General features: G+C 57.6%; 1 protein-coding gene across 1 annotated transcript in view; it reads left to right on the plus strand.

Moving 5' to 3' along the window:
• The window catches only part of LOC110581877 (DAB2 interacting protein), an 84,408-nt gene that overhangs the window by 37,880 nt on the left and 20,054 nt on the right, over positions 1-26,474 (plus strand). The window contains 5 exon segments of the mRNA XM_021691785.2: positions 19,169-19,322; positions 20,989-21,087; positions 21,901-22,455; positions 25,420-25,564; positions 25,651-25,795. Of these exon segments, the coding sequence (XP_021547460.1) occupies positions 19,179-19,322; positions 20,989-21,087; positions 21,901-22,455; positions 25,420-25,564; positions 25,651-25,795 (1,088 nt within the window). The 5' untranslated portion in view covers positions 19,169-19,178.

Below are 26,474 nucleotides of genomic sequence, written 5' to 3' on the forward strand. Positions count from 1 at the left end.
TTATGGGAGGAGCCTGCAATGGGCCTCTCTGGCTGAGGTTCCTCCAGCTTCCTGGACCCAGAGCTTGGCGCCAGGTCTGCACCCTGCCCAGGTGCTCTGGGAGGAAGACTTGCCTGTGGCTGGAAGCAACTGTTGGTTTTCAGGAGTCTTTCTAGACTTCTTGGAGGTTGTGCTGTGTGGTTACCTGTATGGAAGACTATAATTTTCCACTTGTTCCCTGGAGGACCCGGAAATCTCTCGATGTTGTCACCGCTGTGTTTTTTTAAGTCATTTTTGAAATTTCAACTTGGAAGACAGATTCAGCATGTGCTTTGCGGGAAGGGGAAGCGTGCCGGAAGACACCTCTTAGATGCGGGCCAAGCTGAGAGGCCCCCTGATCTGGCTGGGAGAGGCACTTGGCTGCACACCGTTCTCAGGAATGGGCCTCTGTGGCCTCGGACTCCTTGGTGACAACCTTGGCAAGATTCTGGGCCGGGCCAGAGCACCCACTCTGTGGAGACACGGCCATCCTCGCAAACCAGATCTGCCTCCCAGGCACCTAGTGCCCAGACCTGGGTCATTTGAGAGGCCTGCGATTCCACTGCCAAGGTCTGTGGGGGGCTCCATGGGAGCAAAGGGGCACAGGAAACTCCCTCCCTGGTGGGTGGACATGGATCCAGCTGGAGGGTGTGGGGCTATGTCTCCAAGGAGGCCCAGCCCTGAGACATCCCCATCCCCCCCCCATTTCCCCCTCCTCCCCCTCCTCGGTCCAAGGCCCCCTTGGTGCTGAGGAGGTCTACAACAGCAACCCTTTCTTTTATCTGTTACTGGCCCACGGGGACTGAATGGGAGGCCTCCTCAGGGGCTTGGGAAGAGTGAAGATGGGGCTGGGGTTGCTAGCCTGGCTCCTCTTTCCTGGGAATCAGGCACTCTTCTGAGGGAGCATCAAGTCTGGGTGGCAGGGTGGAGAGAGGCCCAGAAGCACAGGACCAAGGAGGCCAAAGCAGGCAAGACTAAAGTGCCTGGAAGGTAATCTAGGCCCAGGGAACTGGCAGGGTTGGCAAGGCTGTGAGAAGGGGGCTTTGACCCCAAGCTGCCCAGTGAGGAGCCAGTGAGGGCCCCGGGCTGTTGTTCCCTTAGCCTGGGGCTCCCAGCCCAGGTGAGGAAAAGGGCAGAGCACAGCCTCTTGGAGACATTTAAATAATCCTAGCCTGTCTCTCTAGCAGTGAGTGTTGCAGGAGAGAAGCTTTACTCCTAAAACTTTTATTGATCCAGACACTAATAAAAAGTAAAGGGTTTTTTGGAGCAAGGTTTTTTTTCCTTTTTTCCTACTGGAGCAAAGAACATCAGAGCCCTAAAACACAAATCTTTTCCTTCCTCTCCCTAGATTTGGGGCTGGGGGTGGGGTTTGGCCTTGTTCAGATTTTACCTCTTCAAGAAGTCTTCCCTGACTGCGCAGGCCTGTAATCATCCTTTGTTTTCCAGCAGTTCACCGAAGCTGCCACTTGTGCATCTGGTCTGTTCCCCAGAAGGGTCAAGGGTAGAGGTTACAGAAGCCTGAGACCCCGAGGGCAGTGAAGGGCATCTGCCCTAGGAGATAGTGAAGGCTTGCCTCTTGACTTCTTGGGCTTTCTGGGTTTGGTTCTTTTGCTGCCTTGTTCTTCATTTCATAAATACTTCCTGAGCTCAAACACCCTGCCAGAGCCTCCCTTAGGATGCAGAAATAGAAGACTTGGCCGTGCCCTTGTAGAGCTTACCTTCTGTCAGGAGAGACAGATGATCATAAATAAGCGGAAAAACAAAGTAATTCCAGATTGTGAAGTTGCCCTACTGAAATGTAAGTCAGGGATGTTCGGCACCTTGTTTCCCAGTGCCTAAAATAGTGCCTGGCACATAGTTTGCACTAAATAAATATTTGCTGGCTGAATGAGCCAAACACTATGAAGGAAACAAGTGTCTCAGTGGGGAGTAATGGGGTGGGGCAGGACCTGTGACAGACGGGGCCATCCATCTGGAATAACTGAGCTCCAGAAGCTGGCCTGTCCCCAAGGTCTTCCCCTAAGGCAGTAGAAGGAGAACTCCCACCGAGGCAGGCAGCAGCCAGTACAAAGTCCTCAAGGCGGGAAAACAGGCTGCAAGTGGGGGGGTTGGGTTTGGTGGATGAGGTCAGAGGGTAGGCACCTGCCTACTTCTTCCACTTGGGGAGGAGTGTGGATTTATTCAGAGTGTGTAGGGAGTACTGGAAGAGTTTCTCACCCCAGCATTAAATAATCCGATTTGCATTTCTAAATCGTCCCTCTGGCTCCCTGGTAGGGGTGGGGGTGAGGCTGCAGGCTGGGTCAGGGAAGGGAGACTTTAGAGGTAGTAACAGCAGGATTTGCTGATGGATTGGATTCTGAAGGCCAGGGAAAGGGGGGGTTCCTGGCTCCTGAGTCTTCACTTTGGACATTTTGCGCTTGAGGTTCTATGAGGAGTTCAAGAGATGTCAGCCCCGCATGTCATGTGTGAGTCTGGAGCTCAGAGGAGGGGAGGGCTGAGGGGCCCTTGAGCACACTGGAGTGGATGGAAGCAAAGGAGCAGATGAGATCACCAAAGCAAGGTGTTCTCCTGAAGGGGAGTGCCCCCAAGTTAGAGCCTGAGCAACTCCACCCCCCCCCCCCCCAAGGGAAGGGGATGAGGTAGCAGGAAAGGAGATGGGAGAACCTCAGGTGGTGACAGGGATGGGGGAGGAACACCAAAGGGTCTGGTGGCCTGGGTTTCAGGGAGGGCATGGGCTGTCCTCTGTCAGTAAAGAGAGGATGGAAACTGTGGTTGGCCTTAGCCCCATGAAGGCCCTTGGGGGCCATGGGGAGAACCGCTGGGGTCAGGACAGGTGTGTTGGATAGAAGAGGAGGAGGCAGTGGTGTCAGGGAAGGGCAGGAAGAACCAGCCAATGCGGGAAGCAGGGGAGGATCAGGTGAGAGCTCAGACCCTCTCTCTTTGTTGGGTTTACCAGTGGCTTGCCCATTGGTCTCAACCCTGCGTACCCATCCGAATCCTCTAAGCAGAATCCTTGGAGGCTGATGCAGAGGGCTGGAGGGGCCCCCTAACATGCTCTTCTTGAACAGCTCTCTGGGCTCTTTCTCCCTTTCTCAGCAGAACTTGCTAACTGCCCTGTAGTGGTGCACTTTTTCCGGTTCATGGGACCACCTGACCCTGTTCTTCCCCATCTCCCTACTTGGTCTCTCTCTGGGTCCAAGGCCCCTAGAGAAGAGCACTGTGGAGCTGGGTTTACTTGGAGGGTCTTTCCGTCTTTCCCAGAGCATGGCTAGACTTCATTTTCACTGATTTTTGCTCTGGAAGGCTCCTTTGTGTGTTTGGCATCCAGAGAAGTTTGAGGTCTTTTTCAGGGTATTTTGGTGGCCAGAACCTTGACCTCCCCCAAGGCTTGGCTGGCTGTGCGGGGAGTTTAGAATGTGTTTTGCTTCGGGGATGGACAGTGTAGGGCAGTGTAGTGTTGGGGACAACCTAAATTCTAATGGTCCTCAAGTGGGTTCTCAGTGTCTGTCAAATGAATGACACTCAGATATTTGCGTCTTTGGGCTCCCAGGTTGTTGGGTTAAATGCTTCCTCTGCAGCTGGTTAACCAGTGTATTCACATCTGTTATCTGCAGGGGTAGAGTATTTCCTCATTTTATACCTAAAGAAACCAAGGTCTGGGAAAGTGAAAGGTCTTGCCCAGAGGTTCCAGTTGCTAAGTAACACCACCAGGATCACATACCAGGCCTGCAGACCCCTCAGTGAGGCCACCCTTACTGACTAACCCTGGGGGTGAGGAGGTGGTGGTAGGGTGCAGGGCGTCCAGGCTCCCCCCTCGCCTTAGGAGCCGTGGTCATTTGCTCTGCCAGAGCTATAGGGATTCCTCCCGACCACCTGTTTCCTCTGGCACTCCATACCCTCTTCCCTGAGCACACACATACCAGTGGCTGTAGGCTCCAGGAAGATAGAATGAGGCAGGCCTTGAACCTGGTCAAGCCTTGGGGGGCCCCCAGCTTCTGGGAGGCTGTTTGTGTAGCAGGTATGGGGTGGTTTGTGTGGCTGTTGCCGAACTCCCCACAGGAAAGCCAGCTTGGCTGCACAACATCCCATGAGAGACACCTGAGCAGGAGAGGGCCTGCCCCTCACTGAGGAGTAGGGAGACTGAGGAGACTCAGAGACGGCAGGGGTGGGGCTGGGTTGCCCCTAGAGGGGTGACCATGAGGTCTTGTGCTTCCTCCCAGTAGGCCAGGTGGCTTTGCACTCTTTTTTCCCTCCTCCTACCCAGCAGACCCCAGTTAGCCTGGGGGCGGTGCAGGGCAGAGGTAGGCTGGGATTTGGGCCACAGCCCAGCCAGTCCCCATCCCCCATCCATCTCCACAGCTTTCTGGCCTGGAGGGCTTCTTGGGGAGGGCAGGCACCTGGGAAGAGCTACAGAGTGGTCTTATGTCATAGTCCCTGAGGATTCTAATTGGATCCCCCCTCTTTACAGGAGGACTCTGCGGACCTGCAGGTCTGCAGCCCTGCAGGAGTGGGGTACTTGACACTCAGGCCCTGAGTGTCAAGAAAGAACTTGACACTTCAGGCGCTCACTATGTGCCAGACACAGCGCTTAGCACTTCCTAGCACTGCCAGGATCGCTCACAACCCTCCACAGATGTGCGTCCCTAGACCCCCTCTCACAGGTAAGGAAGCCAGACTTCTGGCTCCCACCTGCTCCCTCCGGAGGCCTGCTTGCCCCACCCTGACCCTCAGGCCCCTCCTGTTCCATACCCACTAGCTTCTTTCCTTCATGGGGAAAATGTAGAGGGTAGATGGGGACTCACTACCAGAGAAAGAAGTGACTTGCTCAGGGTCACTACTCAGGAGCTGGTTTCCCACTTCGTGTCTCCCATCGTATCATGGGGGCAGCCTCCTTCAACCTAGCTCATCTGGCTGCTCTTTAATAAGTGCTCACTCTGAGCCAGGCCTTGTGCTATAACTCATCAATTTCTCATAGCAAGCCTGTTGTGAAGTTATTAAGTACTGTTATTGCCCATTTTACAGAGAGGTGGCTTGTTCACGAACACCTAGGTTGCAAGTGACACAGCCCAGATTTGAACTCAGTCTGTTCTTAACCAGCAGCCTACCCAACTTCAAACTTATTTGATTGCCGGGCTCCCTAGGATCAGAAACAGAAACAAAATGGTCAGTCCTTGAAGGACCTGGCCCTCGCAGAGTTAGGCCTGAGGGCTCTGCCTGGCCTTGGCCGTTCTCGTGGAGAATGGCCAGACAGCACCTCCAGCGGACCCAGCCACTCCGTATGCCAGGACATGGTCCGCCTCTCTTGGAGGGCTTGTTAGACCGGGTACCGAGGTCTAGGCCATTAAGTCTCTCCTTTCCTCACCCCTGCCCACTCCTCTTCTAGCAGCTGGGCAGACCCTGCCCACCCTTGGAGCCTGCGGGCCTCAGGAGAGCCCCCAGCCCTGCAGCCCTGCCTCGTCCTTTCTCGTGGACAGTGGAAGGGCCTCAGCCAGCTTGCATGAGCCCTGGGCTTGGAAGGACGGCTCTCCTTACCTGTCCCTTCCTCTAGCCATACAGCCTTTCCAGAAAGGGATGAGGGCCTGAGTGTCAAGTACCCCACTCCTGCAGGGCTGCAGACCTGCCTCTTCTCCCTCCTTCACCTCCTCCTCTCTCCTTTTCCTATATCTCACCCTTACTTAGCGTTTGTCTATCTCCTGCTGTGTTATTTCCAGGCCTGATTTCCAGTGTTTTCATCTATAAGAAGGGGGAAACAATAGAAGGGACCTCACAGGGTTTTGAGGCCCAAACTGAAAGCCTAGTGGTTGGGCACCTGCAACAAGTGAGTCCCCATCTACCCTCTACATTTTCCCCACGAAGGAAAGAAGCTAGTGGGTATGGAACAGGCGGGGCCTGAGGGTCAGGGTGGGGCAAGCCGGCCTCCTGAGGGAGCAAGTGGGAGCCAGAAGCCTGGCTTCCTTACCTGTGAGAGGGGGTCTAGGGACGCACATCTGTGGAGGGTTGTGAGCGATCCTGGGCAGTGCTAGGAAGTGCTAAGCGCTGTGTCTGGCACATAGTGAGCGCCTGAAAGTGGCTGTGGTTCCTGCTTTTGATTCTCCAGATGTAGCTGCTTTGGGGGGTTTTGGGGGTTCTTTAGGTGAAATTTGGATTTTAGCATTGTGCATTTTGTCTAGATCTTCCTGAGAAGCCCAAGCCCTCCATTCTGATCATGACTTTGGGGGAGTTTTTTTGGGTTTTGCTGTCTTGTTTCTTGTACTGAAAAAGGGATCTGTGCCTTTAAGTCCCCGGCAGCCCTGAGTGGGACACTGGCCCTTTAAAAGCACATTACAGAGAGTTGGAACTTAGCCTTTGTTTAACTAGCAGTGATTAGTCCCAGCGGACAGGGCTGGAGTGCTATGTCTAGGACCGGAGTGCAGTCGGACTGGCTGGGCCCAGTGGGGGACAGCGGGCAGACCGGTGGCTGGCCTGGCCCCTCGGTTTCCCTGGCCTGGTGATCCTGGTGGCCTGGGGATCCTGGTGGCCGTGCTGAGGGATGGTAAGTGGCCTGATTGTTCTGATCTGCCTGAGCAGAGGCTGGAGTGTGGGCAGCTGCCGGCCCCAGGGCCCCTGACCAGCCTCCTGGGCCCAGGGAGACCCACGTGAGATGGGTGGGAGCAGGCTGGTAGAGAGGATTTGTCACAGGTACTCAGTCTTGGGAGGGACTCCGTTGTTCTCCAGAGATGGTGTCTCTGCAGACATCTACCGCCCGCCCAGAATGTGGAAACAGATTAGCCCCGCCAAAAAGCGAAAAACTGAGAAGCGTTGCTCCTGGTTTTAGTTTTTAAAGAGAGGAAATTCAGCGTCCGGTGCTCCTTTCCACAGCCAAGCCTCCATGGCCTACGCCTTTGAGAACCGGGAAATGCTAGGAATGGCCGAAAAGTTTTCTGAGCGGAGGATCTTGGCCTTTGCTCGGAGTCGCCCAACCCTGGGCTGGACTGGGTGGGGCCGCGCTGGAGTTTGGGGGCCATGTCATCTTCACCCCAGCTCCCCAACCTCCCAGCAGTCCTCTTTTATACTCCCCCCCGCCCCTCCCTGCCTGTGTCCGTGGGCCTGCAGGCTGCGGGCAGTGGAAGACCAGGAAGGCTGCCCCGGGCCTGGAGTGTGTTCTGCTCCAGCGTACGTATCTGAAACCGTCTTAGGAGCCGGGTCACTGTGATGTGGCAGTCTTTCCTGGGGAAGTACCTCTGTCTCCAGAGAAGGCGGGGATCCGGCTTGTTGACACACTGTCTGGTGGAGGCTAGTGAGGAATCAATGAGCCAGTGCTGTGAAGTGCCAAGCACCGTGCCAGGCTTGTTCCAGCGTTGGTCCCAGCCACCCTCACTACAGTTTCTGGGGGGCTGGTGGTGGATCTCACTCCTACCAGCAAGATGTCCTTCTCACCATTTCCCAGACAGGGGAAACAAATCTACCCAGGGTCACACCGGAGGGGACAAAGGCAGGGTTCGGTGTACAGTTCTGGTGACCCAGAATTTCTGTAAGCTCTTCGAAAGTTGGTGTATGTGATCACGTGATTTCTGTAGTTTTGGTGAAAGCCTGAGGCTTTGACAAGCAGTGAAGATAATTTGGAGCTGGAGCCCAAATGCCAGGCCTCTAGCCCCGCCCTGGTACCTGGGAACGGTGACCTTGGGCAAGCTGCTGGACCCCTCTCCTCGCCTCCACTCCCCGGTGTCTGAGGGGGTGGGGTGCATGGGTCAAGCCCTGGAGGGAGTTGTCAGTTTTGCTGGGGCACATGTCATGGAGGTGGGGGTCTTTGAGCCAGGATTCATGGATAAAGCGGACTTAGCGGCTGGGAGTGTTCAAGCTTCGGTGGGCAGCCCAGTGCTGCAGGGTTGGGACACACCTTGGATGCTCTGTATGGCGTATGTGGCGTTACTGGTTGGACTCGCATGGGCCAGGGGGCAAGTGACAGATTGGGCTAGCTTATCCTAGAGTCAGCCAGTGTGGGGGGTGAGGGGGAAACATGGTGAGCTCTGGGGATCTGGCACACTGTCTGGCCTTGGGAAGCCCCTTGAGGTCTCGAGCCTCAGTTTCCTTAACTGTAGTCAGGTGGCTGGGCTTTATGAGCGTCAGAAGCCCACATTTTGTGGACCCATTGCACTTCCCAGGTGTGAGGTGTCATGGCTGAGGCAGGCACTGTAGAGCCATGATGGCCCTGGTGCGTGGTCACTAGGAGCAGGAGAAACTCAGCAGCTACACCCCACTTTTCTTGGATATCTTGAATTCCTGCCTTTGTTGGTGGCCTGGGCACCTGTGGCTCACTGGTGGCCACCTCTTCTGCTCTTTTGCTGCTGTTGAATGACCCAGGCCGACTCCCGCTAGTTACAGTCTGGGAAGCAGAGCTCTGATGTCCCACTGAGACCCCCAGACACCAGACATGGGGAGGAATAGGGAGCGCGGGTCCCAAGGCCCCCGGGCTCAGTGTCGGCATATTGGAGGTACTTAGTAGTTCTATACTGGGGCGCTGGATTAACTCAAACCAGGAGGGGGGGCATAATGAGGTTCCTAAGCATAAGGAACCTCCAGCAGGCTCTGGCAGGAGGTAAGGGCAGCCCATTTGTCCGGTGAAGAAGCCAAGGTACAGGGGGAGGCCGACTTGAGATTTCTGCTCTCTTGGCCCAGTGCCTATTCCCATCTTTGACTCTTGTCTCCCTAAGACCACAAAGCCCCTCTGTCCCAAATAGTGGCTGGAATTAAAAAGACAGCAGGGCTGGAGATGAGCATTAGGGCTGGATATGAGCATTGGGGCTGGAAGCCTAGGGTGCCGTGTTTGTTCCCAGATGTGTCTGCCCATCTCTCCTCAAATGGGGGCTTGAGGTGTCTACTTAAAATGGCAGCACTCTCGATCCTGCTGTTGGGGGTGGTAGGTGGAGGGGCTAAGATTCTCTGGGGTCAGATGGCAGAGAGGCTCTTCAAGAGCCCATGTACAGGGAGGGCCGGGCAGGCCCTGTGTGCTGGGCAGAGTGAGAGGCATCTTGGAAATATCTGTGTGCCCAGGGAGAAGCCAGGAACATCCAGAGAAGTGCTGCTGGGGCGGGAAGGGGCAGAGTGTCTGGGCAAAGGCAGAACCAGGGCTGATCATAGGGCTCACTGCATGTCAGGGCTGGTGTCATCCCCATTTTACAGATGAAAAAAACAGAGACATGTGGGTTAATTAATGTGAGGAAAGTCCCAGAGTTTTATTTTCACGTGTGTTTGTTTTTAAGGAAGGAGACCTCTCCACATTGACCAGTCATCAACCAGCGTGGTGCCAGGAGCTGGGGCTGTGTTGACAAGTGGCTGGTCCTCCGCTGAGGCAGGAAGCTTGGTGCCCAGGGATGGGGAAGGAGAGTCCACACATCGCTTTGTCACCCTAACGTGAACAACCTGCACAGAACAGAAGGCTACATGGCATGGCCTTCGGGTATTAGGAGGGGAGAAGGTGCTGCTTCTGCCCCCACCCTCACATTTCTTGGAGAGGCCCCCTGAGCCTAGGAGGGCTTCCTGGAGGTGAAGAGCTGGGAGGAATTAGATTAGCCAGAGGGGAAAGTGGCTTCCTTCGGGGATGGAAGTCCTTGGTTTTTGGTTCGTTTGTTTTTTTATTTCATCATCTCTCACCCTGCTTGGGTCATGAGTCCCCAGGGCCTGAGGCAGCTGTTGGAGGTATTTATGGTTGCTGCCCCCAGGGGGTGGCGAGGTTGCTGGGGAACCAGTCAGAAACCAGTCCCACACGCGGTGGTGTGATCTGTGGGACCAAGGGGATGGATGCGTGCGTTCACATATGTGAGGAGAAGGCACAGACTGAGCTTGCAGGGAGGGCACACCTCGGTCAGGGCCTTGAACCATTCTCTAGAGTGGTCCAAGTGGAGAAGGTAGGAAGGGCTTTCGGCGGAGAGCAGCATGTGTGCAGTGGGGTGCCCTCTGGGTCCTGGGGGACCTGTAGTGTCAGGGTCGGGGGCAGTGCTCCTGGGGCTGGGAGTGGGGGGCTTTACTGGGGGAGGCTGAGGGGGGCTTAAGTTTGGGGGTGTCACCCTCCTTAATCTTTCTGAGTGCCCTGGCCAGGCTCTTGGCTCTTTCTCCTAGGGAGCAGGGAGGGGGCCGGAGAGCTGTCCCCACTCAGAAGCAGGAGGGGCACTTGGCCCTCAGCTCACTTTCGATTTGCCCAGATCTCATCCTATTCAATGAGTGTTCCTCAAATTCTCTTCTTTTAAAATTCTCTTCTTTTAAAATTCAGGGCACTTTGCTGTTCTACTGAGGTTTATGAATGTTTAAAAACTGCTTTGCGGTCCCCAAAGTAATTTGACAAGTCTGACAGCTATTGATTAAAAACCTGAGATTATTCAGGCTGCAGGATGACTTGGGGGATTAGATGGAAAGTTTTTTGTTTCTTCTCACTCTGCGTGCCCCTTGCCCCCCAGCCCCCCAAAAAGAAATAAGAGGTGGGGATGTAAATGTGTTCCCGAATGTTTTCTGAAAGCTCTGTTAGGCAGCGGAATCACACTGGGAAGGGTGGGGATGGGGGATGGTCAGGATGCTGAGGGGACCACAACCAGCACCCCTCACATCCCTGGTCTCGGCCCTGGCTCCGAGGCCCATCACCGACAGGCAGCAATGAGGTGTCACTGTGAAGGCAGCGGAGGTGTGGCGGCGGTGGGAGGCGTTGTGCTGTTTTGTGTCTGGTCCCTTATGTTCTTGGGTTGTTGACATGTTGGGCTTCTGTGGCACTCTTGGAAGTAGCCCAGCAGGTGAGGAGCTGCATCCTAGAGGGAGGAGGGAGCTTGTTCGGGGCTGCTCTGCAGCAAGTCTGTGGGTCCGAGGGAAACGGGGGGCAGGGTCACAGGCAGATTAAGGGTTGCCCAGGACAAGAACCCTCCTGGCCAGGTTTCTTGTCTCCCTCTCGGTGAGGGCCCCCAGGCCTGGCCCAGTGTGAGCTGAGGGTGATGAGGGCCAGCCCCTCTGTTCTCCCAGCCTGTTTCCTCTGGTATCTTAAAGCTTCCTTCATCAAATCCTTCAGATTAACTAGGGTGTGTAGGGGAAAGGTTGCCCCATGAGATGGGGCTCTCCGGACCTATTTGAGTTCGTGCTCCCCCTTTCTGCTACGGTGATGCTGCCTTTTGTGTGGGGCTGTTGGGAGAAGGCCGTGCTATGATGTGTGCACCTTGGTAGGAATACCTGTCATGCAGCTGGGCACACAGTAGGTCCTTAGTAAGTGGCTGTTAAGTCCAGGTAGCCACAGTGTCGATCATTATGCCCCAGCATATATGGGGCACTTCCTTTTTTTTTTTTTTTATCTTTTTGAAATGTAAGTATACATTAATTTATTTTCAAGAATATATTTATATTTTTAAAAACAGGACACATATATGTCTAAGCAGCATGGCTGGCACAGACCAAACCCACGCCGGTAAGCCGAGGCCTGGCTTATGGGGCACTTCCTAGGAGCCTGGCCTCGGCTTGCGCTGTAGCCATGGCACGTGATAAGCCATCCCACCCTCCTGTTGTAGTTGCCAGCGTGTGGACCCTCCTTTGCCAGCTCGGCCCTGCAGTGTGGAGGGGAAGCACAGACTCCCAGGGGTAGGGTGAAGGCTGGAGACTGGGTACCGCCCAGCCCAGGGCTCAGTATGTGTATGGAGATGGGGTCACACTGTTCCAGTGGCTGCTAGGACCTGCCCCCTTGCCTTGGATGAGAGAACCCTGGGCCGAGAGGGACGGTCCCTCCAGGCCCTGTCATCCCAGGAAGCCTTCCCAGGCAGGGCAGCCAGCCTCCCTGCCTTTTAAGGACAGGCTCTGACTCCCCTGGGCCCTGGGAGCCACTAGGCAGCTCATTCTTTTCCCCTCCCCTGGGACCGCAGCTGGGCCAGGAGTGAGCACTGGCCTTCTCGGCAGCGGGTTCCCAGGCCAGCAGGGCAAGGCTGGGCCTGGGGAGAGATGGCTCTGCTGGATGTTCTGGGTGGGGCGCTGCCCTGTTTGTGTCCTGCCACTCGCTTCCCAGGACATTAGCGCTCTCACCCTGACTGTGCCCCAGTTCTGGAGGGCAGAGGTTTCCAGCACAGCTATCTGGACCGCCTGGCTGTGACAGACAGAAGTGAGCTTGGCATGTTCTGACCTGACTCCAGAGTCCACCGGTCCTGCCAACCCTCAGGTGGGCACCTCCTCCATTGAGACCAACCTTGTCCAGGATTTCTGCCCCTTCCGGGCCTGGTTGTGGCATGGGCAGGGGCAGTGGACCACACAAGCATGAGTGGGAGGTTGGGTCAGGGGACGCTGTGCTCAGGAGTCACAGGCAGAGGGCCTAAAGTGGCCCCTCGAGGGGTCTGCTGACCACCCCTTCCTTTCATTCAGGAAATTAAGGACCTTTTTTTTGAGGCATCCCAGAGCATTTGGTAGATGTAGTTTGTCCCCATTTTATAGATGGGGAAAACTGAGGCATGGAGAAAGTGAGAAACTGGAGTGGTCAGAGGAAAGGAACAGAAAATGGCCTGGGAAGCCCTTATCTCATCACCCCAAATGTCAGGAGCGTCACCCACCGTGGAAACATCAGCCTTCAGACATGTAGTTCCTGCGTTGGCCGTGCTCACAGCTGCACGGACAGTGGTATCTGGCACTCACCTGCACTGTCTCACTGGATCCTTGTAACAGCCCTGTAAGGGAGGTAGGTCATTCTCCTCATTTACGGATGCAGACACTGAGGCCCGGAGAGTTGACTAACTTACAAGCGATCATAGTTGATTGGTTTTTAAAGAACGGAGACCAGCTTTGCCCCCTGGCTGGGCACTGTTGGCACTAGGCTCTCCTACTCTCCTCCCCGTTCCCAGCTGTGGGTGGGGAGCATGTGCATGCCTTTGCTCTCGGGGCTTACTCCACGGCCTCCCTGCGTGCACGGCCTGTTCCCCAGCCATCCTCCAGCAGGGCAGGTGTCCCCTCTGCAGCGTATCTAAAGGGGCTCCCAGCTCCTGCTTGCACACTCCCACAGACAGGGTGCTTACTCCTCTAAAACCAAACCAGCGTGGCCTATATGGGGACAGCTGTGCCCGAGTAGTGACTGGCCTCTCTTGGTCCCACTTCTGCCTTCTGGGAGCATGCAGGGCAGCTCCCTCTGCTCCTTTAAGACTTGGAAGGAGATTTTGAGCCTCTCATTTTCCAGGCTATACAGCCTCTCAACTCACCCCGCCCTAGCTGGGAACATCCTCTCCATGTCAGATAGGGCTTCTTAATTATCGCAAGTTTTGTTTTTGGGTCTCCTCCCTTCTTGGAATAATGGGGAATTTGCTAAACTTCTGTGTTAGTAACCTTTGAAGAGAAAAAAGGCTGGAGTTGAAAAACAGCTCGTGGGTTGGCTGGAAGGCTATCAGATAAGGCTGTGGCCCAGGAGCCAGGACAATGTCCTCTTGTTCCTGCTCCCCGGCCCTCACAATGAGCTGCTGTTGGGGCTGGGCTGTATCTCCAGCAGCAGCCCCACCCGTGCCCGTGCCCGTGCCGGGCCCACGTTTCCTGGGCAGGGGCCGTCCCACCCTTGCCAGCCCCCCTGGCTCTTCTGGACCTGGAATGAGTGGGTCATGGTGAGCAGGGCAGCTGGCCGTGGCCTTTGGCGGCTCAGCCACCTGTGGGGTGGGGGAGAGCTGATGGAGGCACGGATGGAGCTGGCCTTAGACTCTGCTGAACGGGGTTCACATCTCACTCGGCTGCATGCCACCCATGCAGTCTCAGGTGAGCCACCTGGCCCTTCTGGGCTGCAGCACCTCAGTCCTGGTGGGCTGTCCTGAGGAGACAGGTGGGGCAGTGGTGTGGCGTGGGGCTTGGCCGTGTGGCTTGGGCGTGAGCTCTTGTCTGCCCAGGGGTACCAGGGCAGCATGCTGGTGGCCACAGTACTTGGGCTGGGCTTGGATAACCAAGAAAGAAAGAATTCGTTAGGCAGAGAGGTGCGGGGAGAGGTGGTAGGGCTTCAGGAAACCACATGCGCAAAGGGCCCCAAAGGGGGACCAACTGGGGAGGAGAGTCTAGGTCACTTGTCAGGGTGTGGTGTGAGGGGAGGTAGAGAAGGGGCCGTTTCAGGGAGGGCTTCAGCACCAGGTTGAAGCACAGTGACTTGTTTCTCTTTAGGCTGTGAGGGGACGGCAGAGGGGTGGGAGTAACACCATGTTGGGTAGAGGGGCCCATCTAGCAGGATGGTACTGTGGTCAGATGGAGAAGGCTGGTGAGGAGCCCTACTGCACTGCCCCCCAGGCCCTGGCCAAGACTGCTCTTTGGAGCAGAGGCTCCAAATGCTGTGGCCTTGGCACTTCCATCTGTGACCTGAGAACCATGGCACCATCCGCTTCCCAGGAAGTATGAGGATTCCATACCATGGAGGTAAAGGCGTGAGCAGATGGCCTCACTTGGGGAGGGGACACAGGGCTTCTAGTCCTTGGGATCTGTTGAGGGTCTAGACAGTCAGTTGTGTCTAGGACTCAGGGATGTGTCAGAGGGATGGGACAGTGGTGGGGGGTACAGCCATAGAGGGTACAGTGAGCCACCTGGCCTTGGGAGACATGAAGGGAGCTCCCCATAACTGGACAAAGAGCAGGGGCATTTCTCAGATTCTGGGTGAGCACTGGGGTGCTGCTCTTGGGACCTGACCTTGAGCAGACAGCTGCCGTGATGACCAACGCTTGGGTTGTCTCTGTCCCTTTTCCCAGTCACCAGGGTTGAGGGCTCAGGGAGGATTGCCCCCATCCCAGCTGAACTCCTCCCCCTCCCAGAGCTTAGCTGACCTTGGCTGCTGGGATACTGGGGCTTTGGGCTAGGAACCTTGGGGCCCCTGAATCTTGGTTCTGAGCCAGACCCCGCCCTACCCACCAGGAGCCCCCAGCCAGGCAGGAAGATGGTCTGTGACTGACCTTCCCAGCATAGCCTGACAACTGTCAGGCTGCTGGGACCCCTTGCAGGGTTGCTGTCTCCAGGGAATCCTGGAAGGCTTCGTGGAGGAGGGTGTGCTGATGCTGAGTGTTGAAGGTTGGATAGGATGAGGGGATGGCATTTGCCTGGAGGCCTGCCTGAGGGAGCTGTGAGCCGTGGGGAAGAGCAGTCCAGGGTGAGGTAGAACAGACAGATGGACCCCAGCAAGCGGGGCTGGTACTGAATCCCATGCATTCCTGACCAGAAACCCCTCTTCTGGACTCCAGGGCCTGAGAAATGCCTCTTTCTGAAAATCCGCTTTACAGTACTTCTTCACTGTGTGCTCATTACTGTCGAATTTTGTTTGAAGCAAGACCCTTCTTTTTCAGGAAGTGGCCCCCAGGGAGTTGAGGTATGGAGGTGACACTAGGAGGAAGACCAGCCCCTGGGCCTGCCCTCTTGGAGCAAACTTGTCTTTCCCCTGTGAAGTGGGGGTGAGCTCAGTGTCTGCCTCTTGGCCTTGTGAGGATTCAGTGAAGGGATATATGTGACATTTCCTGTGGGCACGGCCACCAGCTCTGCTCTGGTGAGGAGCCAGGGGCACGGAGCCCGCAGTCCTGTTTGAGGTCTGAGCCTGGCGTAGTCCCATGGCGTCCCTGGTGGGGTTGCCGTGAGAATGAGCTCAGACTGGGCTGCAGCAGTGTGAAGGCCTTTGCCCCGCTTGGTGTGGTGGCTCTGATCTCCAGGGGCCACAGGAGGTCATCGGGGTGAGCCATCGTGAGCCACATCCGGGCACTGCAGGAGGCCATGCAGTGGGAGTGTTGGGCCACCTTCTCTTCTTACCCCAGCCATGGAGTGGCAGGGAGGGACCTGATGCAGGGGTCAGGGGTCACAGAGATCCTGTGTACAATGGCATCAGGCCTCTGAGCCCCTTACCTTTCTGTAAAATGGGTAGAGAATATTCCTGGTAAAAGGGACATGAAAGCGAGCAGCTGGGTGTCCTGCGCCAAATGGAGAGGGTGCTTATGAGCGGAGCACCTCCTGGGAGTGGGGTGGGAGCGAGGTGGCAGCCGGCACCTGGTCACCTCCTTTTACTGAGCTTCCTAGGTAGGGAGACTGAGCCCACTTGCTGTCCCCTTGGAGCCTGGCCAGGCTGCGGTGCCCTCCACCCTCCCTCCCTGCCTTGTTGGGCTTTTCGCCCAGCCTATAGGTGGGCAAAATGCTGCCCTGAGGCAAAGGCAGGGCTGGGTGAAGGCCTACTTAAACTAATTGATGGGGCGGGGTGGTGTGGAGTATTAGGGGGTCCTGCAGGCTCGGGACAGGGCTGGCTTCCTGGAGGAGGTGGTTCTTAGGCCACTTAGTGACCAAGTGACCATTTTTCCTTCCTGAGCCCTAGTCATTTTATCAGCCACCACCAGGGGCACATTCAGCCTCTGCCAGGAGCTTTCACCCTGGCAGGGTAACAGCAGAACAGCTCCCTCGGGGCCTCTTGTGCACCTTTTCTGTCTGGCCAGGAGCCTTTTGGGGAGGAGGGGAACAGGTGGACTCCAGTCTGAGTGGGAAGGATATGTGTCTGCATGTGAATCGGAGCCCAGGCCCTCTGGCCCTGCCCCCACCCGACGGGGCAGCGCTTCAAGCCAGGCCCTCTACTGTGCAGAAACAGCCTGGCAGACCTTGGAGAAGCTAATGGCTGGCCCGGGTGCTGCCTCCTCCGACTCCTCCCAGTGAGCTTAGCTGCATGGGGGTGCAGCCTCTGCCCCGGGTCCCCCAGCCTGGAGAAGCCCACGAGGGGTTGGGAGGGTCACAGGTACCCAGCTGCAGCCAGGATGCCTTAGCTGTGAGTTTCCCCATAGCCCTCTGTTTAGCCAGGAACCTTCCTGGGGAGTCCTGGGCCAGCTGGGGCATGTTTATGGAGCAGGATGGTGAGGAAGGAAGAGGAGGGTTCTGCAGCCGTAGGTTCCAGACTCTTGCTGCTTTCAGGTCTGACCTGGACCTGCGGGGCTCGCGGGCTGTAAAACCAGAGCCCCCTCGTCTCCCCGTGTAGGACCAGTCTGCTGAACCATGCCTCCCTTTCCTCTCCCAGCCACCTCATCCAGGTGCTCCAGGCAGGGGGCGGCCCCAGCACATCAGCTCCTCCCTTTGCACTTCCTGGGTCCCTACCCTGCCCTCCCAGCATCCTTACCTGGCAGGGGTTTCCAGGCTGGGCCAGAAAGCAGCCTGATCTGGCCTGCCGGCTGGGTTTTCAGTCCTGGACAGCAAGAGTAGGGGGCTGTGGGTCCCAGCCCTTCCTAGGCGGGGTGACTTTTCTAGCAGCTGGGGCAGGGCCTTTCTTGCATTGAGGAATGAAACCCCATCCTGGGAGGGAAGCCTGGAATTTGCCCCATGTGGTGTGCGGCCTGGGGTGGCATATTGCAGCTGAGGGGATTACAAACCTCCCCACAGCCTAGGCCAGTGCTGTGATGGGGATGGAGAATGGGCCACTGGAGCAGGGCCTGGGGAGCTCGTTAAGGGAAGGTGCCTGTTGGCACCCAGGGCTGAGTGGTGCGGTAGGCCACAGTGCATGTTTGTGAAAGCTGCCTCCCGGGGGCGGGGTGCTGGAGGAGCAGAGGCGGTGTTCCTGTGTGTGCCAGTGGGCTTGAGCCTCACTAAGCTCTACATGTGAGTTTGGGGGCTTGGCTTGGCCCTGAGCTGACCTCAGCCTGCCTCACAGCTTCCCTCTGGTCTGTGTATTCCCCTTGAGCTCCCAGGAGTCCTACCTGAACGCACCCATTCAGCTTGAGTGATCGGAGCCTCACCCTGGGCCAGCTGCATACTGGGCATGGGGGAGCAGTTACGGGGAGGCTCACTGGGTCTCTTGGGTCAGGCTGTGGGATTCCCGAGGGCTGGGGTCCTCCTTCCAGCTCTGACTGCCATGGAGTGCCTGGCACAGGACTCCACGTTAGAGAGGGCTGTTGCCACGAACATGTAGGGTCGGAGGTGTGGAGGGTGGCCTCCAGCCTGTGAGGGCCTCTGGGCAGGGCCTGTTGGCTCATCTCTGGATTCCTGAGCCCCCACGTAGTGGGCCTCAGCTCCCCCTTACCTCCAGTGGTCATGGAGATAGGAGCTACAGGGTTGTGCCCTGCAGGAAGTGTTTGGTGACCCTGCCAGATCTTCCTGCCTGAAGTCTTGACTGAGACAGGGAGAGAGTGATAGCTTGAACCTTGGGCCATTAGAGGCCAGGGGCTGAAAGGCAGAAGGTGTTGGGGGAAGGAGGTCTAGGTGGGCTAAGGCCAAGTTGGGTTCTGTGCCAGCTCCAGGGGTTTGGGCTGTGGGCAAGAGTAGGGGCAAGGCCTGCCCAGCTTCCGTGCCAGGGGAGGGCTTAGCAGTCCTGCTGGTCCTCAGGTCCCAGCTGTGGGAGGGAGCTTCGTGGGGCACTGCTGTGTGCCATTGGCTCTGGAAGGGACATTCACCTCTCTGAGAAGGACCCCACCAAGCTCTGGTGCAGGTGCCGTCTGAGGTGCTTTCCACGTGATATGCTGAGGAGACCAAGGCTCAGAGAGGGGAAGTGACTTGCTCAGGGCCACACAGCAAGTGAGCGGTGGGCCCAGTCCAAGGCCAGGTCTGTCAGAGCCCGGCCTGGTCTGGGCTCCATTGGGCACCAGGTGGCCCACTACCTCTGCTCTTTGCACCTGCATCGGGCCCACTGACCCTGGCCTTGGCCCCCACGCTCCAGCACATGGGCCCTGAGTCTCAGTGTCTCAGGTACCGTGCAGAGACTGCTGCGTCCTCTTCGGTTTGAGCCTCAGGTCCTCGTGTATGGGAGGGGAGCAGCAGAAGTCCCTGTGGTTCTCCTGCCCTGAGTGGGGCTGGTGGGCGGACTGTGATGCTGTATGAGAAAGGGCTCTGTTGACAGTGACGTTCTGGACAAATGGGTGACTACTTTGGTCTTGGAGGAAGACCAGGGCCAAGGAAAGGAGGTGGGGAAGGTTGCTTGGGTCCTGTGGGTCTCCAAGGCCAGGACCCTACCCTGCGCTCATTGCTGATGTTCAGTTCCTGAGTGGTGGCCTCATCCTCAACCGTTTGCTTCCTTAGAGGCTGAGCCACTTCCCCAGGGTCCCTCAGTGGGGAAGAGCGCCTGGCGGGTCCCTGTAACTCCAGTACTGTAATGCCCCCTTCTTGGGAGGAGTGATTGCCTCTAGCTGGGAGGTCTAGACAGGCCTCCTGGAGAAGGGGGAAGGGAGGGGAGTGGTAGGCTGGGCCTGACACAAGAACCACCAACCCCCAGGTCCCATCTGATGCCCAGGCTGAAGGAGTCTCGCTCCCACGAGTCCCTGCTCAGCCCCAGCAGCGCGGTAGAAGCGCTGGACCTCAGCATGGAGGAGGAGGTGGTCATCAAGCCCGTGCACAGCAGCATCTTGGGCCAGGACTACTGCTTCGAGGTGAGTTCCACTGCAGGGGTGGGTTGGGGCACCGTGCCATCTCCTGGTGAGGCCAGGTCACATCCAGACACCCCTCTGGAGTGCTCTGTGGCCTCAGTGGGGGCCAGGTTCTTTGGGGCAAGGCTGGAATCTGCTCATAGCTTTTGGCTCCTAAGAAACCAGGTGGAGGTGGGAGATGGGGGACTTTGTTCCTGCTCCGTGAGCTCCTTGAAAATGGACCAGCACAGTCTTCCATGTGCAGGGGCACAAGGCCCCAGTGGGTGAAGGGAGTGAAAGCCTGTATAGAATTGCTTAAGCCCCAGAGCCTACTCACTCCTCAGAAACTCCTCAAATACATTGTGGGGTAGTGGAATATACTCCCTTTTTTGGGCCTGTCTCCCTTTCTGCATGATGAGAGCCAGAACCTTTCCTGCCCTAGCTTTCTGTGACCCGAGGTTTGAAAGCAGAGGGACAGCCACCCAACCTGTATAGGGTGTGCAAGGCTGTGACCTGCCCAGTCCCTCACTGTAGATGGGGAAGCCGAGGCCCAGAGTTGTCAAGAAGATGTCAGCAGCCACACATCAAGCCTGAGGCCAAACCAGGACCAGGGTAGTTAATGTTGCAGGTGTTCCTGGGCGTTCCTAATCGCTTCTCCAATTATTCATATTCTCTTCCCACCTTTGTTTCTGGGAAGCTTCCCACCCCCAACAATCTTGGATGATTAGGGGAGCTCTCTGATAGAGGAATGAGCCTGGTAATGAAAATCAGCTACTCAGGGACAACCTCCAGGCACCCCTGCCCTGAGGAAAGAATGGAATGGGGCCTGGCACCTGCCCCATACCCTGTGCCCACTGGGTGCCCTTTCTGGTTCAAGACTCCTGGTCCAGCCAGGCTCTGACTTCTTTGCCTGGGACGGGCTGAAGATGATGCCTGTCCACTTGTCCACAGCCGGGGATGCTGTTTTGTGCATGCCCTTGAGTGGCTGGATAAGGAGTCTACTTTCCCCCTGGAGAGCCCTTGGCCTCGTGTTGGGCACAGCAGGAACAGAGTAGGAGCTGCGTGGGTCAGGTTCCCTCACCTGGAGAAGACGAAGGATGAGCAACAGTCAGACAGGAGGACCCCAGGGCCCAGCAGGCCTAGGTAGCCCAATTCTCATTTCTCCAGTGTGGCCCCCAAAATGTTAAGTTTCTGTGACCGTCACTGTTGTCACTGCCACTTAGCCAAAGACCCGTCAGAAGGTGTCAGCTGAGGACTGAGGTGATCCTTTGTGCTTACCCTTGGCTGTCTCCTTGGTGCCTGTGGTTTTACCTGTAGAGGGCGGTTCTGGGTAAGCACTGCCTTCTGACCTGGGCAGGGGGCCCTCCCCTTCTCTCCTCCCATCTCTGGGAGAGTGAGATTGGAGCCAGAAAGATGCTTTCCTGTGGACAGGGCTGCTGAGGCAAGGTAGGGAGCCGGGACCAGGCACCAGCTGGTACAGGCATGGGCCTCCTACTGTTGTTGACTTGCTTGGGGACCTCTGGTCTCAGTGCGTCACCTGCAAACGCTGTCATTGTGAGCCTTGTTCTGCCCCCTCCCTGTGGCTGTGGCGCAGACTTGGCAGCTGAAGTCCCCCAAGGCCCAGAGGTCTTCCATCATAGCAGCCTTGCTGTGTTCCCCTCCTCTGTGACTCTCCTGCCCATCCCCCCAGGTGACGACGTCGTCAGGAAGCAAGTGCTTCTCCTGCCGATCGGCAGCCGAGCGGGATAAGTGGATGGAGAACCTCCGGCGAGCCGTACACCCCAACAAGGTAAGCCTGGGCCCAGAGCAGACACAGACTCTGGCAAGAGGGATAGAAGTAGGGATCTCTGGTGTAGGCTGCGGTGGGGGGGCAGGGTGGAGGCAGCGCCCCAGTGGGCAGTGGTGCTGGGCCCTGCAGGAGGAGCTCTAGGTGGCCAGGCTGACTCAGGCCATGGGCCTCCGTCCTCAAAGCTGCACACGGACGAGGCTGGGCCAGAGGATGGAGTACGGGGCTGTTACGGACTTGGGTATGGTGCCCTGCTGCCTGGAATTCATGTCCCCGTCCCTCCCCCCGCCCCCAGGCTGGTTCCGTATGCACCCAATTCTAGCTTGGACAGCCGTCTCCTTCAGAGGACCACCACTGGCCTAGGCTGGTGGGCCCCCAGCTTCTCCCATCGAGTTCATGGATCCCTTCCTGTAATTGGCTGCTTCCGTGCCTGCCTCCATGGCTGCCTTCAGGGCCCGGGCTGAGTCCTGGTTGCCGTGACCTCACTAAGGAAGGGGCCTTAGCAGCGGTCACCTCTAAGTGACTTTACAGACTGGCAAATGCAGACGAGCTGGTAAATGGCACAGTCGCCTGCTGTGTGCCAGGCCTTGTGCCAACCTCTTACTTGGTCTGTCACTCTGTTTTGTTCCCATTTCACAGAAAAGGGACCGAGGCTTGGGTTAAGTCACAGGCTTAAGGTCAGTGGGCTAGTACAAGGCAGAGCAGAGACCCGGCCCCTTGTCCGCCAGGCTCCAGAGCTGTCCCTGCCTCCTCCCGATCCCGTGTTGCGGCCGGGCCCCTCCTGGGTCTGAGCGCGGCCCCCTTGTGCATGTGTAGGACAACAGCCGGCGTGTGGAGCACATCCTGAAGCTGTGGGTGATCGAGGCCAAGGACCTGCCGGCCAAGAAGAAGTACCTGTGTGAGCTGTGCCTGGACGACGTGCTGTACGCCCGCACCACGGGCAAGCTCAAAACCGACAATGTCTTCTGGGGGGAGCACTTTGAGTTCCACAACCTGCCGCCCCTGCGCACCGTCACCGTCCACCTGTACCGGGAGACGGACAAGAAGAAGAAGAAGGAGCGCAACAGTTACCTGGGCCTGGTGAGCCTGCCGGCTGCTTCCGTGGCCGGGCGGCAGTTCGTGGAGAAGTGGTACCCGGTGGTGACACCCAACCCCAAGGGCGGCAAGGGCCCTGGGCCCATGATCCGCATCAAGGCACGCTACCAGACCATCACCATCCTGCCCATGGAGATGTACAAGGAGTTTGCCGAGCACATCACCAACCACTACCTGGGGCTCTGTGCGGCCCTCGAGCCCATCCTCAGCGCCAAGACCAAGGAAGAGATGGCATCGGCCCTGGTGCACATTCTGCAGAGCACGGGCAAAGTGAAGGTGCGTGTGTGGGCACAGGCGGGTCCGCCACATTATGTGGCCCCACGTGGAGGCCTGGTGATGTGCACTAGGTTACCCGCTGTTCCCCGTGTCCGAGTCATGGATTTCAGCTCTCACAGGGACACCTGTCACAGCCAGGTGGGCTCCCTAAGCCCAAGAGTTGCGCCACAGAGTGGGGGGCTTTGTGTCCCTCCTCCATGGTTGGAGCTGATCGCTGATGCACATATGGAGCCGATGGGTGGGGTTGTGGCTTATAGTGAAGGGGTGGTTTGAGGAGCCTCCCCGCTGCACCTGAGGGCCGACCTCTGAAGCTCAAGGGGAGCCAGCCTCTCCCAGACACACGCCCAGTGAGGCAGCATTCAGGTGACATCCCTGACATGTGACAGCCTGTCTTAGCCCCCAGCCTCAGCCCTCCCACATCAGACACATAGACTCACACATAGTGCGCACAGGGCTGGTCGGCAGTCAGCCAGCTGTGGCGACAGCTGCCCCAGCCACACAGCCCACGGAACGGGGATTGTCCCAGAGCCATCCGGCAGGTCCCCTGTAGGTTTGGAAGGCCCCACCTCTCTGCCCCCCCCCCCCCTTCATCTTCCAGGCCACGCGTCAGTCCCTCCCACCTTCTTCTGGAGACAAGTAGTCTCCTTCAGGAGGGCTCTCCACGGCTTACCTGCCCGGCACTGCAGCGTGGTTCTGGGCCTCAAAGGTGGACCCCCCACCCCTTCACCCTGCCCCTTCCGTTGGTGGGGAGCTACCTGAAGGGGGTGCAGTGGAGAAGGACTGGGCATTGCAGAAGGCCTCGGGTGCTGGCCTGTGTCATAGGAGAATAAAACACAAATCTCTTATATGCGTTTAAGAGAAAAAAAGAAGGAGCTGGGCCTCTGCCCTCTGGACATGGTATGGTTTGAGAGCCAAGTGGCCTGTGATGGAGGTGAGGGACCGCCATGTGTCAAGGTCCTGAGCCCTCACAGTCTGGGGCGGGGGGAGACACAGGTTGGGGGTCCAGGTTCGACTCCCATCAGGGCCCCTTACTCTCTTACCTGTTCCCAGAAGTCTTTGGGCCCTCCAGAGCCCCCCTGCCTGGTGGCTGCCCTCAAGGAGAGGTACTTTCTCAGTGTGGTCTCCGTGGAGGGAGAGGCACTGAGTTTCCTCCTCCCTTCCCCAGCCTTTGGACCTGACTAGGCCAGACAGGCTCTGGTCAGTGTTGGCAGGCTGTTGGGAAACTGAGTGAACTGAGGGAGCCCCTGGCCCCCAGAGAGGGAGCGAGGGAGGCCTCTTCTGCTGCTGTGTCTGTTCTTTCAATACCCGACCCCCAAGAGCTGGGCTGGCCTGGAAAGCCACCTCCCATCTGCAGTGACCTTTGTTCTTAGGGCCCATGGTGCTCACCGTGGAGGGAGTTGGAAGCCAGGCTCCAGCCGCCCTCAGTGGGCCTGGGAGATCATTAGGCAAAAGGATAGAAAGTAACTCGTGCTGGGGTGATGTACATATGAGCTCACTCTCTGATAATATATATATTTATATATTTATAATTATATAATATAATCCCAAGGTAAAAGTTGTATCAGTGGGCATCTCAGCATCTTCCTACCCTCTCTCCGGGCTCCGCCCTCTGGGGCCGTGGCTTTGCAGAGTTCCTGTCCTTGGACTCCAAGGCTTCTCCCTGTCATCCCCACTCCAGATCTGGCCCAGGTAGTTGTGTGGACTTGGACAGGTCACTTTACTATTCTGTGCCTGTTCCCCTCGTTGGGTTTTAGCTCTAAAGAGAGCTCCTCCCCATCCCAGCCTGGGCCTAGCACCCACCCCAGGAGTTGTGGAAGACCTGTGACCGTGAACAGGAGCCTAGTGGAGCGGCAAGGCCCATGCAGTACTTGGCTCTGCTCCTGTGTGTTCAGAGGAGGGGGCCCTACAGGTCATGTGTAGCGCAGGAAGGGGTCCTCAGGTTGGGTGGTACCCAGAGAGGCACTGGCCCCTTCCCTCTCCTCCTGCAGTCCCTACTGTTCCTCCTTTGGCCAGTAAGTTTCCTGCACCTAGAACTCACTTCTGTATTTCAGGGGCCACTTGTGATTTCAAAGGGCCCAAAGTTATGCATATTGGAGGGAGGGATTTCCAGAGCACCAGAAACCCTGGCCCATACTAGCCACCTTGCCACCTCCATCACCCTCCCCTGCGTCTCTGATTCCCTGTCTTCCCCTCGCCCAGGTCACAGGGTTGGCTGAGGGCATGAGGAGGCAGGGGCTCCTGAAGAAGGCAGACTCACCTTACCGCATCTTTGCAGTCAGGAGGGAGGGCGTGGGCTCAGGCTCCTCTCAGGGTCTTCCCATGACGCTGTGTAAGGGACCTGTAGACTCATCAGCTTCACAGCTGCCTTCCAGAAGTCTGGGACCCACAGCAGTGAGGGGCCACCTTACCACCCAAGCCGAGGACTGTGTTCTCGCCATCTGAGCCCTGGCCCATTGCCTTCCAGGGCATCTGGACAGTTTCCCCCTGGGGGGCGGCCCAGAACAAGTCTGTCTGGTATGGAAGACCCCGTCAGAGTCACAGGCGGGTGGATGGTGACAGCTGCTTGTACAGTGGAGGGAGGGTGGCCTGTCTGTTCTCTTTAGCGCTGTTGGCAATGGGAGGGGAGTTCTGCTCTGGTCTCCTGGCCAGGCCTGGTCAGGGCGGAACAGGGTTTGAGTCTGACGGGTCTGACCACGGTGCAGTTGGCTCATGGCTCCACGTGGCATGCACTTGCTGAGGCCGCCTCCCCATCCCTGACCCAGCTGTCACGTCACCACCTCTAGGTGTCTCCCCTTCACGGGCTGCCCGGACTCACCCCCCAGTAGCCCCCAAGGTTGGGCACCAGCAGCGTGGCAGCAGAGCATCCTCAAGAAGTGGGCGCTTCTGGCTGGAGGGCGGGGCTGGGATCCCAGGGTCCTGCCTTCCGGACCTGCTCACAGCCACTCTTATCTCCCACCTTCCCAGGACTTCCTGACGGACCTGATGATGTCAGAGGTGGACCGCTGCGGGGACAACGAGCACCTTATCTTCCGGGAGAACACGCTGGCCACTAAGGCCATCGAGGAATACCTCAAGCTGGTGGGCCAGAAGTACCTGCAGGATGCGCTAGGTAGGGAGGTTGCAGGCTAGCAGGTGGGCAGAGGGTGGCCCGCGCCCGCCAGTCCTTATTTCCTCTCCTTGCCCTCCTGGCCCCAGGTGAGTTCATCAAAGCGCTATATGAGTCGGATGAGAACTGCGAAGTAGACCCAAGCAAGTGCTCGGCCGCCGACCTCCCTGAGCACCAGGGCAACCTCAAGATGTGTTGCGAGCTAGCCTTCTGCAAGATCATCAACTCCTACTGGTCAGTGCCACCTGGGCCCCTGCCCCGCGTCTTGCCTGTCTTGTGTCAGGGTGCCCGCAGGGTGCTGGGCAAGGCCCTTCGGCTCCGTTCTCTCAGACTTTGAAACGACAGAGCAGAGGTTTAACAAGGGCGCCAGTGGCCGAGCTGCAGCCTCACGTAGCTTCCAAGTGGTGGCTCTGGGATTGGAATCCGCACCCCCCCGCCACTGCCCACCTGGCCCCCGTCTGGTCCTTTGTGGGCTCTCCAATGTAAAGGAGTGGCCCAGAATCTGTGCAGGCCATGGTGTGGAGAATCTGGACGTGGCAGTGCATCTGCGAATCTCTTCGCAGGCCCGTCGGTGTGCCGGCCGCTGTTGTGGGTGCCGGGCCTGCAGCATTAGGGAGTGAGGTGGATGGGGCCCTGTTCAGGCACTCTCCTGGAGCAGGTGGATGGCTTCATGTGAGACCTCTCAGCTGTCCACAGAGGTGCCGCCCCACCCCACCACCTGCTGCCCGCGCCATTCCTCACTCACCCCACAGCCCCACCGCCTCATGCTGCCTCCCTTCCTGCTAGAAGGCCTTACGCCTGCCTCCCCTCAGTGGCCCCCCTCCATGGTATCAGACGTGGTTGTCTCCCCGCTCCCGGGCACCTCTGTCACAGCCCTGATCCCGTCAGAGTGGGATTGTGCTTGTGCCCAAAT

The sequence above is a fragment of the Neomonachus schauinslandi genome, chromosome 13, assembly GCF_002201575.2.
Source record: "Neomonachus schauinslandi chromosome 13, ASM220157v2, whole genome shotgun sequence".
Classification (NCBI taxonomy): Eukaryota; Metazoa; Chordata; class Mammalia; order Carnivora; family Phocidae; genus Neomonachus; species Neomonachus schauinslandi.